We start from the raw sequence: 15,035 nt of genomic DNA on the forward strand, positions 1-15,035 counted from the left end.
AATTTCAATATCCTGCACTCAGTAATACCCTCGATCGTACATATATGTATAAAGATAGATATATATTTTTTGGTGTATTTTACCCATAAATGTGTCTGCTGTATCGAAGTTAAGTCTAAACTAACGAAAAGTAACTTTCAAAGCTGTGCGAAACATATATATAAAATATTTGCATGTTAAAATTAACCGCCATTAAGCCCCATAAATGGGTAATACCACACGTAATATATAGAAAATAAATTGCATGCTTTATTTAAACGCAAGTGAAATTATTTTTGGCGGATGGATGGTCTCTAGGATACGGCATAGCCGCCCTCCAGCAGAATGTGATGGCCATTCACGAAGCTGGACTTGTTGCTCAGCAGGTAGCCAGTGGCATCGACCACCTCTTGCACCTCACAGAACCTATTGAGCGGAATGTGGGCCAGCAAGGGTCCACTCTTGCCGGGATCCGACCAGTTGTCACGCCCCATTTTGGTCAGCACCACCGTGGGATTGACCGAATTGACTCGTATCCGACGTGGACCCAGCTCCAGGGCCAATGACTTGGTCAGCGAGTCGAGGGCCGCCTTGGTGGCACTGTACGCAGTATGTCCGGCAAACGAGCGCGACGCCGCTATCGAGGAGACATTCACAATGGATGCTCCATCGCGGAGCTTGGGCAGCAGGGCCTGGGTCACATTGAAGACGGCCTTGATATTCACATTAAAGTGGCTAGAAGCGAACAATTAATGCAATTTGTATTTTTGTCAGAGATCTCGTTCGTTTGTCCGCTCACGTATCAAAGTCCTGTTCGGTGAGCTCCTCGAATGGCTTGATGATGGCCACTCCGGCATTGTTCACCAGTCCGTCCAAGAGCGGCACCTTGGCCAGGGCCTCTCTCACCGGCTGCCACTCGGCCAGGTCCAGCTGCAGGGGCTGAATGTTCTTGGGATCAAAGGCAGCTAGCTCCTTGAGCTGGGCCTCGCTGCGGGCCACTGCTATGACCGTGGCTCCTGCGCCTGCCAGCTCTTTGACCAGTGCTTGGCCAATGCCCGCACCCGCGCCCGTCACCAAAATCACCTTGTTTTTGAGATCGGCCCACATGATGAACGTGTTGTTGATCTCTAGCTTCTAGTTGCGTTGCTGTGGAAAGTTTCGCTCTGTGTGTACGGAGATCGTATTAAGAACTGGAACTATTTGACACCTTATCGCTCTAATCTGCTGGCCAAAGCTCTGCCAAGACGAGAGCTTTGGATTGCGGTAGGGCGTTTAAGGTCGTTTAAAATAACTCAGAGTTTCTCTCAGCAGCTTTAATCAACCAGCCCGACCAGCTATAAAAATGTATAAATAGAGCCGCCTTTTTCCGATAAGCGATATCTAAAGTTGTCTTCTACGCCAGGCGATACTTCTTAAAGTTTGCCCTGGCTTCATCTACTAACACTAACCACTAACAGTATATATAGAGATGTGCCAGTTCATACACCGAACATGTCGCACACGAACTTTCTTGATTAGATCCCGGGGTCATCAAGCCCAGCTGGCTTTTTCTCACAAAAATATGTGATTGTATGCTTTTCATCTGTTTGAAGTATCAAGTCCGATCACGACAGAGAAGACCGCGGCATTCACAAAAGAAATCAAGACTCAAACCCTCGGCTAATGTCCAAATATGTATCACTACCGTCTTTTAATTAAAGAAATTTTGTAAGGACAAGAGTTCGAGTAGAGTTCCTAAAAATTATAAAACACCGTAGACGCCTTGGAGGTTAGAGGGCACCTTGCTGAGAGTTGAGGGCAAGCGGATCCGAACCCTGGTCATCCTTTGGCTCTGTGCGGGTCTTGCCGGAGCAGCATACCAAAGGCAGACTGAGCCTTGACGAGAAGTCGGCCATGACGACGGTCCAGCTGCGTCTCTCCGATGGCAGCCGCATCGCAGCCCGCTTCAATCTGACCCACAACTTGGGCGACCGCCTGGCACGGCCCCAGTACTCCAGACGGAGATTCATGCAATGTGGTCATCATCCAGCACATGAACGAGGATCAGCCCGAGCAGTCCTCCTCCGTCATTTCTGATGTTACTTTGGACTAAAAATCAATACAGACAGTTAATAATGACAATGGTTAGCTAAAGCATTTAGGCAGATATCTTGTCTCACCTTGTTGATGGGACACTAAAACTTTTCTGGCCGCTTGCAGCAGTCGACCTCATCGTGGACATTGTCACAGTTGGTGGTACCACCGCAGACCAGAGCCCTCGATGGCAATGTCCAGAGTTAGCCAACAAGCTGACCTTTAGGGCATTTGCCAGCGAACGCTTGATCCTGTGACTTCTGCCTTCGATCTGGTAGAAGTTAAAGAAGGATTAGGACTATCCTCTACCGCCCGCAGCCTCAGCTAATCTTACCCGGTCAATGCAATGCGAGATCGGCTCATAGTCCACGGCATGAATATTCTTCCTGGATACCGGCCAGCCCTCCCCAACTCTCCAGTCAAGGTATGTTCTTCTTTCGACGAAAATTTTGTTGTTTTTCTTCCTTGTGACCTGAATTTGATGTGATTTTTGTTATTCTTCTTCCTGACGTGAATTTGACGTTAAATGACATGTTAAATCGTTAAATATTTAATCGTTTTAAATATCGATATGCATTCAATCGATGAATCGATATTTTCAGCACATGCAACCTTGCTACCGGCAGCCGCTTTCCAGTACTGGACACCGCTATCAACAAAGTTCTGTAATTCTTATTTAAATGCATTTTTGACAAAACAACGGCAAGAAATGGCGCAAACGAAATCCACAGGTAGTTAACATGTCTTCCCAAGCATCTAGAAAAATCTTAACAGCATTCCATATGTTTAGCAGCTAAGCGCCCCAGGCTGGACAACAGGCCGGCAAATATGCAAGAAGACGATGGTAAGAGAATTTGATCAACAGAACAGCCCTAACATGATGGTAAATCATTTATACTCTTTTCCACCATGCAGAGACGCCATCCGTGTTCAATCCAAAGTATCGGGTGTGTCCCTACCTGGACACGATCAACCGCAATCTGTTGGACTTTGATTTCGAGAAGCTTTGCTCCGTTTCGCTGACACGGATTAATGTGTACGCTTGCTTGGTGTGCGGCAAGTATTTCCAGGGACGCGGCACCAACACGCACGCCTATACGCATTCGGTGGGAGAGGCGCATCATGTGTTCCTCAATCTCCACACACTGAGATTCTACTGCCTGCCGGACAACTACGAGATCATCGACTCGTCGCTGGACGACATCAAATACGTGCTAAACCCCACCTTCACCAAGCAGGAAATAAGCAAACTCGACTTCGTCCTGCCGAAGCAGTCGCGCACCGTCGACGGCATCCTCTATCTGCCCGGCGTCGTCGGTCTGAACAACATCAAAGCCAACGACTACTGTAACGTGGTGCTGCACGCGCTCTCGCACGTGGGCCCCCTGCGGGACTACTTCTTGCGCGAGCAGAGCTACGCAAAGATCAAGCGGCCGCCGGGCGACTCGATGTTCACCCTGGTGCAGCGCTTCGGCGAGCTGATGCGAAAAATGTGGAATCCGCGAAACTTTAAGGCTCACGTCTCGCCGCACGAAATGCTGCAGGCGGTGGTGCTGTGGTCGAGTAAGCGCTTTCAAATAACAGAGCAGGGCGATCCCATTGATTTTCTCTCCTGGTTCCTCAACACCCTCCATCGTGCCCTCAAGGGCAACAAGCAACCCAACTCCTCCATTCTGTATAACATCTTCCTCGGCGAAATGCAGATATTTACGCGCAAAATGCCGCCCGTAGAGCTGGACGATGCAGCCAAGGAGAAACTGCTCGCAACCGAGGAGTACCAGGATCAGGTGGAGCACACAAACTTTATCTATCTCACCTGCGACCTGCCGCCGCCACCTCTGTTCACCGACGAGTTCCGCGAGAACATCATTCCGCAAGTGAATCTCTACCAGCTGCTGGGCAAGTTCAATGGCAGTGCCGAGAAGGAGTACAAAACCTACAAGGACAACTTCATGAAACGCTTCGAGATCACCCGATTGCCGCAGTTCATTATCTTGTACATTAAGCGGTTCACCAAGAACACGTTCTTCTTGGAGAAGAATCCCACCATTGTCAATTTTCCCATCAAGTGAGTATCGCTGGCGATTTCGTGGAGTATTTGTTGACCTCTGCCCCTCTTCCCGCCAGGAACGTGGACTTTGGTGACATTCTGGGCATGCGCCAGAGGGACAAGGATGTCAAGGATACCAAATACAATCTGGTGGCGAACATTGTCCACGACGGTGACCCCAAGAAGGGCACTTATCGCGCCCACATACTGCACAAGGCAAACGGGCAGTGGTACGAGATGCAGGACTTGCATGTCACCGAAATCCTACCCCAGATGATCACCCTCACCGAGTCCTACATTCAGATCTACGAGCGCAGTTCGGATCCCTCATGATCCAAGCGCTCATGGTCCCTTTCTAGTTTATTTTTTGTACTGAAAATACCTCCATACCACGAGCTATAATACAAGCTATAGTCCAGACAGACCAGACTATAATAAACCCTTGTATTTCTATTCGATTTATGATTCTACTCCCTGTGCTCCGTCTTTCTATCTTTCCTTGTGGCTGCTGCTTTCAGCTGTTCCATCAGATGGTCAGCCGTGCGCATGCCTGGGCGCCCCCACAATTCCCAAGGGGAGAAGGGCACGGGGTACTGGCCCTGGGATTGAGCGCAAGGAAAAAAAATCGATGTTATTGCCAGTCGGTTGCCAGAGTGTTTGAAAGCAAGATGTCCGAATTGCAGCAGCAGCAGAACAGCTACGAGCAAGAGTGCCAGCGGGCGGAGCTGCTGGGCCTGCAGGCGCCAGACAAGGACGAGTTTGATCGTAGACTCCAAGCCCGCCTCGAGCAGGAGCAGGCCGACCACGATGCAGCCGAGGCAGTGGTAAGTCCCTGAACTCTCCTCTCCACGAACGCTTGACGACACCCTACGGTTTCTTTGCCCGCCCAAAGCTGTTGGAGCAACAAGGCGAAGCGCTTAGAGATGTCGGCGGCAAGCTGGGCGAACTGAATAGCATTTTGTCCAGCACGCAGCAGAGACTGAACCGATTTAAGCAGACGGCCTGCGGCAGCCTCACCAACATCTTTGCCCGACCCAGCTCCGGGTCCGTAGATCTCTCTGCAGCAGCAGCAGGAGCAGCAGAGGGAGCCGCGTCCCAGGAAGAGCGTGCCCCTGTCCAAGAGCAGCCACGGCACCCACCCACAGCGGCCGAGGTCAGTGCCGCCAAGGCCGCCAAGCAGCAGCGCATAGACTCGGATCTGGACAAACTGGACGCGCTAATCAACAAGGCGGATAACGCCCACATAGCCATGAGCGAGCAGACGAAGCAGATGCGGCGCTTGGCCAAGTGAGGCCTGGAATCGAGGAATCAAGGAAATAAGGACTCAAGGTTCGAATGGGGTTACTTTCTTTATTATGTACGAAATTCGTTTTGGTCTATAATCAATACATCAGATCTTCGGCATGTCTCTCCCTCCGTCTGCTAGCCTTGATCCTGGCCAGCCTTTGTCCTCTCTTTCTTTGGATGAATGAGTCTCTGTATGAGTTTCGCTTATAACTGAAGCTGAAGTTGAGATTACCCAAAAGCGTTTTCAATCACATGCAGGCAGGCGGACAGTGCGGGTTGCGCTTCAGAGCTCTCATTCGGATGGATCTGCCCTCAAGCCCGTTCGTCGCCCGCTTCTAATCCTCGTTCATATCCTTCATCGTTTACCTCTACTACTCGCATTATATCATATTCAAAGTTTACAGAAGTTTTTTGTCGATATAAAAGATAAATCTCGTTGTAAAATATAGGAAAAATATAATTAATTTTATAAAGTATATTCCAAATATATTCAACAATCGTTTCAGTTTTTATCCATTCAGATACTATTTGTGACGTGCAATTTTGTTTGTCATTTTTTTGGATTTGATTTTTGCTCAAAACATTATTTGAATCATTTTTTAATGGTTTTTATTTTAATTTAACTAGCAAAAATATTATTTTCTCTTATTGTTTTCCAAAAACTCATTAAATGAATTAATGTGTGTATTTATTTTCTTAACTTAATTGTTTTGAATTTTAGTTTGTGGTTTTCCACCATATATACAATTTTGATGCATAGTACAGTGCGTTTCACGGCGTTAGGAGGCATGAATGGACATGCACTCCAGCCAAAAACAAAACCAAATATCTATCCAGAAATCACAGCCACTGGTCGCATGGCCATGAAACGCACTGTACTACAGCTGGACTAGCATTACATCCACCTCCACTACTTCCTCTAGCTAATACTTGTTGAGAAAAATGTTTGTAAAGATTAAATAAATGCGTCAAATATTACAAATTAAATTAAATTCTTATTTAAACTAACACAAAGAACGAAAGTAAGAGTAACATAAGCTCTGCTCTGCACTCTGTCTGAAGAGAGGATACGAGAATTAGTTTGAGGAAGAGGCGTCGCTCAGGTTCGGCTGCAACTCTGCCAAGCGCTGGCGGCCAGACTCCTTCTTGGCCGCATTCAGGCGCGACTCTAGCAGCCAATTAAGCAGACGCTGGCGGTTGGACTCTCCATTGAGCACGCTCGGCAGGGATATGGCACGTCTGATACTTGGGCTGCGCTTTCGGCCGAACATAACGCTGCCTGGATCCGACTGTTCGTCATCGCTGTCGCTACTGTATGAGCTTGGAAGCTTCGCACTAGCCACGTAACTGCCACCCGGCTGAGCCTCGTCCTCGTATATGAAGTACGTAAGGACGAGATTTTCTTCCATCGCACTGCGGCGCCACTCCATGGGTTGGTACTCGGCGTTGCGGTCGAGGCGCTGGCGCAGCTCCATGAACATTTTGGGAGAGATTTCAAACTGGGAGACATCCTGGTGGGCCTGCCAGCGCTGCAGGATATCCGGCGGCTCCTCCTGGCAGTCTTCGTAGATGCCGTAGCTGAGCTTGATGGCATAGTAGCCGCGCAGCACGGGCGCCTTCCCACTGATGCGCCGCAGCACTCTCAGCTGCGGCTCCACCACACGGATGAGCATATACTGCTTTTGCTGCGATGTGGGAGAGGCGTACAGAACGGCGCGGCTGCCCGTGAGGTTTATCGATGGCAACACATGGGGCCACAGGCTGTTGAGCAGGCGCAACACCAGCTCCGTCATGGTGGAAAACTGGAAGAAGTGACGGATGGCCGGCGGCAGTCCGTCTGATTTCTGAGCTGACGGCAGCCAGCGAACGGTATCGGCCCACAGTCTGGCCGCTTCTCCATTGAAGATGGCCATGCCCAGGAAACGCATGCAGCGCTGGCAATGCAAGTGCTCGCCACGTCTCACAATTTTGGCCAGATTGACCATCCGTATGATCACGTTGTTGAGGCCGTAGAAGAGGTCTTTCTCGCCCGGCAACAGGCTGTGTGGCCTGTCCTGTCCATGTCCATGTCCATGTCCATGGTCGTGGCCGTGGCAAAAGAACTCATTCGGATCCACAATGCAATTGGGAAACTCACGAAGGCGCGTGTAGATGCGCCGCGGGGCTACCTCTGCCTGGCAGCCAACGCATTGGATCGCCAGGGATTCATTCTCGCAGCAGCTAAGGAGCAGCGGCTGCATGGGCACGCTTACCGTGCGTTTGTCAAGGACAGCGACGGCTATTCTGTTGAAACTAAAGCGAAAGCTCATGTTTTTGCCGCTCAAGAGGAAGCCGGACAGGCTGCTGAGGTCCATGTCGAACTCGTTTACTCGCATGATCTCGGTGTCTATGGATTTCCCTGTTCCACGGTCGGCATCATCAATGTAGATTCGCTGCTCCAGGATGACGACGCGCATGTTGCTGGCGTCATTGCGATGGAGCTGGATATACACTTGGCCGCAGTTTAGGTAGGGACGAATCTCGATGAGTACGCCCGCTAACATTTCGATCCTGTTTATTTGTTATATTTTATTTGGACGTTTTGGCGGTAAGGTAAAAAAAAGAACGATTTCCGAGAAATATTGGCTTAACCGACCCTCAGAAATATACTAAAATATACCGTCTCATTTTAAAAATATACCGTAATCATACCGACTAATTCAACTGACTAATGTCAGGTGGCGCTGCTGATAATTAAATCAATATGTCTTTAATATGTAGCGAATGTGTAGTTGGCGTGTAGTTAGCATGTACATCATTAGTGGAAATTGTTGTTTACCTTTTTTCGTTTAAACCTTATATAATATGAATATATGAATTGTATGAACTGGCACATCTATATACTGTATGGTTAGTGATAATATCCAATATAAATGAGTTCTTAAAGTTAGCCAGTCTTATAAGAAAGGGACCTCTTTTAGCCGGTTGACAACAATGAGTCTCATTCCATACACAATGACAGCAAGAAAACAAGTCAAGTATTTAAAACAAATTGATTCATTAATTGTATACAATATGTGGGCATAGATGGGCGTTCTTTCTAGCTAGTAATATTCGATGGAATATCAAAATCGAGGAATATGTAAAATATAACTTGAATTCGTCAGTATATTTACGGTATAGTTTTAAAATGGGACGGTATATTTTGGTATACATCTGGGGGTCGGACTGTATGTTTTAACGATAAGTCCGCGGTGACACTGCTCAGCTGTTTGCCCTTCGAAATTAAAAAGTCAACAGGTTCGCAGTGCAAATCAAATAAGTGGAAAAACATGGCAAAAGAAATTTCATTGGCTACAGTCAAGAAGCACAACAAGGCTGATGATCTCTGGATAGTTATCGAAAATAAAGTCTATGACGTCACCAAGTTTCGGCTCGAGGTAAACCCGTGGATTGTGTTGTAAAGCTGATTGATTCCTATTTATGTATTTGGCAGCATCCCGGTGGTGAGGACTCGCTCGTAGATGTGGCTGGTCGTGATGGCACCAAGGAGTTCATCGACGTGGGCCACAGCCTAGAGGCCAGGTCTGCAGGCTTTCAAATTGAACGACTTTCAAGCGATTTCCTCCCATTAATTCGTTGTCTGTTATTTTTCCTTTTAGGGAGATTATGAAAAAGTTTTATATTGGCGATTTGGCGGCCGCTGATATCAAAAAGAACAGCCCAATTAGGTGAGCGACAGGCTTTAATTTAACAAGGATAACTAAAAGAATGCCTGCTATCTCATGTGCAGAAAACCCTAATTCTATAAAGGATCAAGAACCGCATTCCCGATTCCAATAGAATTATGGTCATCATCTTTCCCCCATCATCGCTATTCTCCTTGCATGACTCAGTCCACTACCGAATGCCATGTCTTTGACACATAATCAATAGTCTATTACGCATATCCCCGGCTAACCAAATTTTTGTGTAACGCATTCTTTGGCCTCCATCAGCGAAATTTTACAGGCATGAAATTATACTGACTGACAGCACTTTCTTTCCTACGAATTTTTCTTATTACGTACGTTTGTGTAGCCCATCCTTTGGTATTGTCCAGACTGACACCAATCCTTCTTGCCACATATGTAACATATACGAAAGGACGCTTTAGGACTTGGGAAACGTTACTTAAGTGGCATGTCTGAAACTGATAATTGATATAGTACCTTCCCTATACTACCTATATATTAGATTTGGACCTGAAATGCACTTGTAAAGTAGTTGATCTTACAATTATCACACATTTGATAACAAATCGCTTACCTCTTTCCCCAAGCTTTAAGTCATTCTCAAGCTCCAAAGTCAAGTTCTACAAATGCTAACAAGCTATACCATATTGAAGAGGGAACTGTAAGTTTTGTATACATATATGTGGCACTAAATTATAGCACGAAAAACCACTCGAAAAATGTATGCTTCACTAACACACAACCACTTGGATGCTATTGGATTTCGCACCGTTTTCTCGGCATGTTTCTGTCTTGAGGGGGATACTAACCACTATGCTATCAAGGACCGAAATGTTTCTATTTTCTTTTGCCTTTTTCTTTTGTTTCTTTTGTTTCTTGGTTTCTCTATCCTTACCACCACCACAACCACAGCACTAGTGCCACGCCCACAGAAACTGGTGAAGCCAGCATCAGTAATGCTCCTCCTACCGCGCCCAAGCAATGTTGCATCCTGCATTAACCTGCACCTTAAAGTCCACCCTACCAAAAGCCTAACCCACTTAAAGTGCATTTTAGTTTCGCAATAGCTAAATGCATATACATACATACCATATTTGAAAGAATGCTCTCTAATTAATTATGTAAAACATATTTTCTATTTGCCGACTCAAGCAGATGCGCTCATGTGGGACTGGCCCTGGGTGCTGTTTTTCTGGGCTTTGCTCTGATTTATGTGATTAAGCGGGGAGGAGGACCCAAGCAGTAACCATCGGTACTGTCTGATATTTCTTCCGCTTCTTCCTTCATTCCGCCGCAATTGGAACGATAGTGGAATTTTTATGCCCGCATTTTGGATATTGTACAATAATGATATTATTTATTTGCCGTTTGCAAATAACCCACAAAGTACCCGATAATTAATAGAAATCTGTGAAGCCATCGCATTTGAGAGTCCATAAGAGAGAGATAGGACTCCACGATTGAGCACATTCTATCTACCTTTCTATCTATCCATCTATATCTATAGTCAAAGTTCTATCTGTAGCACGCATTTGTTCAATGTTTAATTCAATAAATCATGCCTTTTATACAAAGGGTGGGCACACAGACTCTTCAACTCTTCTTTTGATTGTGCCTTAGAGCAGACGTGGGCACGTCATTGGTGCCAACTGCTACCGAGAGAATGCAAAAACACTACACTACTCAGTCAGTATATAAGAAACATACTGCTTTATACATCTTATACAATATAGTCCAGCACTCTGTCTATTCTCTTTTCGCCCAATCACAAATATTCCAGCTGATTCCACACCGCATATCTCTGTATCTCTTCCCACCTAAGAAATACCATCCGGCCGTTACACCTCGCCTTTTCCGGACTGAGACCATTCGCGTGTCAGGGGTCGGTCAGCCCCTGGATGCCACAGATTTTCACTAATACCTTATACCTCTCTGGACACTGGCAGAGTGGCACTCACGCCTTTAGACTGTCAATCCCTCCCTCCTGTTGGAACGCGGAAGAGGAGGAACTTGCTTTGCACTACGGCGAATGGAAGAAACCTTTGCATGCGGCTTCAGAAAGATTTCTGTTCTTCACAATTGCTTTTGCTGATGGGTGCATCAGAGAGATGTGGGTGCGCTCCATTGGATAACAGAGATTGAGTCAGAGTGAGGTGAGAAAATTTAGGATGTACTCGTATATGGGGGTCGCCAGTTTGGATGATCTGTGCCAAGAAGGACGTGCTCTTTGGCATGCCTGAATGGGAGAGAGCGCAATCCTTTCAAGTTGCAGAAACCCAGCACCCGAGAAGGATCGGAGAAGTTACATTGCTCTAGCACGAGAGAAGATATGATCTGCGTTTGCATCCAACAGATAAGTTCTACATACATATATGTATATTTGACTCAAAATTAACAATATTTTTTATAAATTTTGTCTCAATCTGTACGCAGCTTCGTTTCAGGGTCTGGTGGTACAAGTTTTGAAATAATATTAACAATAAATTTTCAGAACAGATGCGAGATTTTTCTAATAAATTTTTGCTTGAATGATTATCATTTGCTTGCGCTTCTTGGATAAGCGCTGAAGAGTGGCATGTGGTATGATCAGGACGGAGGAGCTGGCAAAGAGAGCGCCAATCTTAAGGCTTGCTCGAAGGTCGTAGGTGCTGCCGGTGGCCACCATCGTGGTGTCCGCTCGCTTTTGGGCACGAACAGCAAGTGTGCCACAGAGGCGCCCACCAGTGGGCTGTAAGGTGGACAGCCACAGGAGCAGCATCTCGTGCGAGTCATCCTCTTGCTGATACTGAGGCAAAGAGCTGCTGGTGCTGCGTTCCACAAAGAGATCACGGTGCCGGGTACGGACCGACATGAACAGAACGGGAAGCAGATCCAGCGGCTCGTCGAACATAGAACTGATAGTCTTTCCCGGCAAAAGGAACATCCGGTGGCACTTGGTCTGGTTGAGACGCGTCTCGTTCGGGTCCAAGAAGAAGGTCTTGGTCTGCCGCAAGGCCATCCCATCAACGGTCACCGTGTGATGATCGGTTCGCAAATGGGTAATAAGGGACGAGACGAAGCACAGTCTCGGGCAATCCCCTTCGGGGCACTGTATGGGATCACGGCGCCTCTTCAGCTTTTTGGACCCGCCCTTCTCCACCAAGACGACGTTCGTCTTCGGCTCTTCCTGCAGGGTCTCGTTCGCCCGGACGTTGACTGTGCTGAACTGGGACTGGGCTGGCCAAGACAGCGTTGTGTTTTCGCCAGGAGGTGGAACCGGAAAGATCCGCTGGTAGTTGCAACGCTGCACGATGGACCCAAGCCTCTTAGGTTTCGTCTCCTGCTGCACGGTGTCCTCCAAATTGGGGCTTTCTCGCTGAAGATTTGGGGATTCTCGCGTATCGTTGCTGAAACCACTCTTCTCCTTGATGACATCCAGCAGTTGCTCCCCGAGCAGGGCTGCGCCTTTGTCCACCTCCCCGCTCTTCCGAATAAGACGATCTAGGTCAGCATCTTTATCCACCTCTCCTCCGTTCAGCCGTTCAGCCTGGTCAGGGGTTGGCAGAGCTCCGCCGCACTGACGCTGAGGGCACTTCTTGATGGACCATGCCAATCGATTCCTCTTCTCCAGATGCTGCATGCGACGTTGAATGTTGTTCAAATTTTCCATTACCTTGCGCTTCGCCTCGATTGTGCGCTGCAGATGCTCCAGGGAGTTCTGAGAGCTGGGAGAGCCACTAGTCTTCGACTCTGGTTTCTCGCCGCTGGTTGAGATGTCAGCGAGGCCATCTCCGCTTCCATCTCCCTGCTGAAGCGACCTGGCGATGCTGGACTCCTCGTTGGACGGTTGCACCTTCCGATAACGTGCGATCTGCTGCATATGCATATCCTCCCTAGGATATATGGGAATCCTTTCAAGGTCGGACTGCTGTTGCTGCTGCGTGGTCGTAGTCGTAGTCTTGGAGCTGCTTAAGTTTCCGAGATCTTTGAAATGACAGCAGGAATCTGCCGGCACCTTGGACGCCATAGACTTGGTGAGCCTCTTTCTGCGCCTCCGCTGGCGAGCCCCCGCACGCCGCTCGCTCGACGATCGTGGGATCGAATAATGGCGCTGCTGTATGCTGGCAGATCGTGGGGTCAGTGACGCTGCCTGGCGCTGCTTCTTCTTGCTTTGTGTTGGTGTGGTCCTGGGACTTGCAGGATTCTCTCCCAGATCCTGGTGCTGCTGCTCCTGGCTCTGTAATGGTGGGGTCAGAGGAGTCTTCTCCTCCTGGGTTGGTGGGGTCAGAGGAGGTTTCTTTCGCAGGTAATGGCGCTCCTGCAGTGCTGGCACCTTGGGTGGCGGATGCGGATTATTATCCAGCAAATCAGAACGAGAAGAAGTAACCCCCACGGGCTGCACAACGCCCTGCAATACCCAATCGGGCTGCGGATTCAGAGAGTGTGAAATGGAATGGAAAGGGATATGCATTAGTTGGAGCTTCTTGGCAGTGGATGGATTGTCTTTGGCTTACAGCATTCTTGCCCGTTTGTTCATCGTGTACTTCATCCTCACTCTCCTCCAAATTGATGAAGAAGGTGAGCTGCTGGCATTTGCTGCAATGGTCGGAGGTACCCACCACGGTACGCTCCTCTGGTCTGGTGCTAGGACGACGGAAATCGTACTGCGGATTGCTGCTAACAGAGCCCCTCGTCTGGCCACATATTGTGCACTCGTACATTCTACGATTAACCATAGAGGAAAGGTATCCATCAAATGTGCCATTATTTCGAACTTACGCAATTTGTTGGGATATATATATACATTAAAGTTATACAGGTTGTGTTTTCCCCTCCCTACACTCGCATTTTTTCCAGCACAGAGTCGTAGTCGTAGAGTCGTAGAGTCGTAGTGTAGCCTGAAGTTTTCCTCAAATCGAGGACTTGATTCGTTTAACAAAACTAACTAGATCGCCCCAAAAGTTAGTCCTACTCGTATATAGGATAGGTAGATTGTGTGTTGAGGGATAAGTATATCTTTGTGTCCAGTCGTAGACTGAAAGATTGAGTTTTCGATGAGTTCCATTCTTGCGATATACAGGAACTTCCACTTTGCATCCTTGCATCCATTTATTTTGATATTATAAGGCTATAAAGTGCCGGTGAAAGGGTGGACGATGGGGTTAGACTTCCCAAAACTTTGCCAATTCGTTCTTAAGCCAATCTTCAGTCCGACTGCTAGATATTTATGTCATTTATCTAAGTGGTGTGTCCGTGAAATGAAGGATATTTTGCTTCAGTGGTCTCGAGTGGGTTTCTTTGTACATATTATTCACATTGTATATACATATGTATAATTAGATCTGTTTGTAATGTACGGAGGATAGGGATTATAATTCCCCGTACCATATAGCTTCTACAACTAACTGCCTTCGTCTCCTTGTCATCAAGGAGTAATCCCTGTAATTAGTATTCATATTTCATGCTTGGCTCTTTTTGAGCGGGTCTACATTTCTGTCAGAAATCTTTGCACTCCGGAAAGGAAAGCACAACCCCCGCTGCTAAGCCACACTGGGAGAAAGAGGGTGGAAGTGGTTTAGTTTAAAACCAAGACAATGGAATAGTCTTAATTGTGTATGTATTACCCTTAGTTGATAAGCCACACTGGGAGAGACTCACTCTCTCTTTGAGCTCCAGATATAATGCTAAGACCCAAGACAAAGCCAATTGAATCGTCTTAACCTTATATTTATTGCATAATCTTTTAGGAGACCGACAACAAAATGGAGAGAAACATTTACTAAATGGCTGATTTTATTACAATTTTTCCTGCTGCTCCGTCCCTTCGTCCCATGGCTCGATCATGGGGATTCAAATACTCGTTTGGGAGCCGTTTCTTTGGTGACCAACACATCCGTCAGACCACGTATCGCAGGTGAATACAGGCTTGAGGATGAATTCAGCAGCTCCTCCAG

The 15,035-nt window shown here is 47.4% G+C and overlaps 6 protein-coding genes and 1 long non-coding RNA gene across 14 annotated transcripts; 3 read left to right on the top strand and 4 right to left on the bottom strand.

The window, feature by feature from the left end:
- Positions 1-225: 225 nt before the first annotated feature.
- LOC4814533 (L-xylulose reductase) lies at positions 226-1,345 on the bottom strand. The gene is made up of 2 exons (XM_001355067.4): positions 779-1,345; positions 226-714 (listed from the first exon to the last, which is right to left on the bottom strand). Exons 1-2 carry the CDS (start codon positions 1,084-1,086, stop codon positions 294-296), a joined length of 729 nt encoding a protein of 242 aa, XP_001355103.2. The 5' UTR covers positions 1,087-1,345; the 3' UTR covers positions 226-293.
- Positions 1,346-1,650: 305 nt separating this feature from the next.
- Positions 1,651-2,564, bottom strand: LOC117184962 (uncharacterized). The gene is made up of 3 exons (XR_004470440.1): positions 2,387-2,564; positions 2,139-2,323; positions 1,651-2,067 (listed from the first exon to the last, which is right to left on the bottom strand). It is a non-coding gene; the product is annotated as an uncharacterized lncRNA (long non-coding RNA).
- Positions 2,565-2,646: 82 nt separating this feature from the next.
- On the top strand, positions 2,647-4,560 carry Usp39 (ubiquitin specific protease 39). Of its 2 annotated transcripts, none has more exons than XM_002134356.3 (4): positions 2,647-2,783; positions 2,843-2,896; positions 2,968-4,120; positions 4,180-4,560. In XM_002134356.3, the coding sequence occupies exons 1-4, from the start codon at positions 2,762-2,764 to the stop codon at positions 4,433-4,435; spliced, it is 1,485 nt and encodes a 494-aa protein (XP_002134392.1). In that variant the 5' UTR covers positions 2,647-2,761; the 3' UTR covers positions 4,436-4,560. The 2 variants fall into 2 exon arrangements, with proteins under 2 accessions (XP_002134392.1, XP_015042075.1); XM_015186589.2 differs by having other exon boundaries at positions 2,659-2,783; positions 2,846-2,896.
- LOC6901723 (uncharacterized) lies at positions 4,538-6,376 on the top strand. Of its 2 annotated transcripts, XM_015186588.2 has the most exons (3): positions 4,538-4,926; positions 4,995-5,431; positions 5,529-6,376. In XM_015186588.2, the coding sequence occupies exons 1-2, from the start codon at positions 4,564-4,566 to the stop codon at positions 5,391-5,393; spliced, it is 762 nt and encodes a 253-aa protein (XP_015042074.2). In that variant the 5' UTR covers positions 4,538-4,563; the 3' UTR covers positions 5,394-5,431; positions 5,529-6,376. The 2 variants fall into 2 exon arrangements, with proteins under 2 accessions (XP_015042074.2, XP_002134391.3); XM_002134355.3 differs by having other exon boundaries at positions 4,995-6,376.
- LOC4814564 (uncharacterized) lies at positions 5,859-8,074 on the bottom strand. Its single transcript, XM_001355065.4, has one exon. It carries the CDS (start codon positions 7,930-7,932, stop codon positions 6,466-6,468), a length of 1,467 nt encoding a protein of 488 aa, XP_001355101.3. The 5' UTR covers positions 7,933-8,074; the 3' UTR covers positions 5,859-6,465.
- A 509-nt stretch (positions 8,075-8,583) lies between these two features.
- LOC4815246 (cytochrome b5) lies at positions 8,584-11,635 on the top strand. 5 transcript variants are annotated; one of them, XM_015186585.2, is made up of 4 exons: positions 8,584-8,808; positions 8,865-8,953; positions 9,031-9,099; positions 10,015-10,229. In XM_015186585.2, exons 1-4 carry the CDS (start codon positions 8,701-8,703, stop codon positions 10,100-10,102), a joined length of 354 nt encoding a protein of 117 aa, XP_015042071.1. In that variant the 5' UTR covers positions 8,584-8,700; the 3' UTR covers positions 10,103-10,229. The 5 variants fall into 5 exon arrangements, with proteins under 5 accessions (XP_015042071.1, XP_033240127.1, XP_015042069.1 ...); XM_033384236.1 differs by lacking the exon at positions 10,015-10,229 and adding an exon at positions 10,255-10,693 and having other exon boundaries at positions 8,585-8,808; XM_015186583.2 differs by lacking the exon at positions 10,015-10,229 and adding an exon at positions 9,162-9,410 and having other exon boundaries at positions 8,586-8,808.
- On the bottom strand, positions 11,482-14,017 carry LOC6901722 (uncharacterized). Of its 2 annotated transcripts, none has more exons than XM_002134354.3 (3): positions 13,861-14,017; positions 13,596-13,803; positions 11,482-13,507 (listed from the first exon to the last, which is right to left on the bottom strand). In XM_002134354.3, exons 2-3 carry the CDS (start codon positions 13,800-13,802, stop codon positions 11,612-11,614), a joined length of 2,103 nt encoding a protein of 700 aa, XP_002134390.2. In that variant the 5' UTR covers position 13,803; positions 13,861-14,017; the 3' UTR covers positions 11,482-11,611. The 2 variants fall into 2 exon arrangements, with proteins under 2 accessions (XP_002134390.2, XP_015042067.2); XM_015186581.2 differs by having other exon boundaries at positions 13,886-13,986.
- Between the last annotated feature and the right edge of the window lie 1,018 nt (positions 14,018-15,035).

The sequence above is a fragment of the Drosophila pseudoobscura genome, chromosome X (genome assembly GCF_009870125.1).
Source record: "Drosophila pseudoobscura strain MV-25-SWS-2005 chromosome X, UCI_Dpse_MV25, whole genome shotgun sequence".
Lineage (NCBI taxonomy): Eukaryota > Metazoa > Arthropoda > Insecta > Diptera > Drosophilidae > Drosophila > Drosophila pseudoobscura.

Excerpts from the sequence above, each read along its gene's own strand:
- LOC4815246 (XM_033384236.1), top strand. The coding sequence starts at position 8,701 with ATGGCAAAAGAAATTTCATTGGCTACAGTCAAGAAGCACAACAAGGCT. Across the intron at positions 8,809-8,864 it reads TCACCAAGTTTCGGCTCGAG|CATCCCGGTGGTGAGGACTC; the intron begins GTAAACCCGTGG and ends TGTATTTGGCAG. Across the intron at positions 9,100-10,254 it reads AAAAAGAACAGCCCAATTAG|CAGATGCGCTCATGTGGGAC; the intron begins GTGAGCGACAGG and ends TGCCGACTCAAG.
- LOC4814564 (XM_001355065.4), bottom strand. The coding sequence starts at position 7,932 with ATGTTAGCGGGCGTACTCATCGAGATTCGTCCCTACCTAAACTGCGGC.
- Usp39 (XM_002134356.3), top strand. The coding sequence starts at position 2,762 with ATGGCGCAAACGAAATCCACAG. Across the intron at positions 2,784-2,842 it reads GGCGCAAACGAAATCCACAG|CAGCTAAGCGCCCCAGGCTG; the intron begins GTAGTTAACATG and ends CCATATGTTTAG. Across the intron at positions 4,121-4,179 it reads ATTGTCAATTTTCCCATCAA|GAACGTGGACTTTGGTGACA; the intron begins GTGAGTATCGCT and ends TCTTCCCGCCAG.
- LOC6901723 (XM_002134355.3), top strand. The coding sequence starts at position 4,564 with ATGATTCTACTCCCTGTGCTCCGTCTTTCTATCTTTCCTTGTGGCTGC. Across the intron at positions 4,927-4,994 it reads ACGATGCAGCCGAGGCAGTG|CTGTTGGAGCAACAAGGCGA; the intron begins GTAAGTCCCTGA and ends GCCCGCCCAAAG.
- LOC4814533 (XM_001355067.4), bottom strand. The coding sequence starts at position 1,086 with ATGTGGGCCGATCTCAAAAACAAGGTGATTTTGGTGACGGGCGCGGGT. Across the intron at positions 715-778 it reads ACCGAACAGGACTTTGATAC|CCACTTTAATGTGAATATCA; the intron begins GTGAGCGGACAA and ends GTTCGCTTCTAG.
- LOC6901722 (XM_002134354.3), bottom strand. The coding sequence starts at position 13,802 with ATGTACGAGTGCACAATATGTGGCCAGACGAGGGGCTCTGTTAGCAGC. Across the intron at positions 13,508-13,595 it reads AACAAACGGGCAAGAATGCT|CCCGATTGGGTATTGCAGGG; the intron begins GTAAGCCAAAGA and ends CTGAATCCGCAG.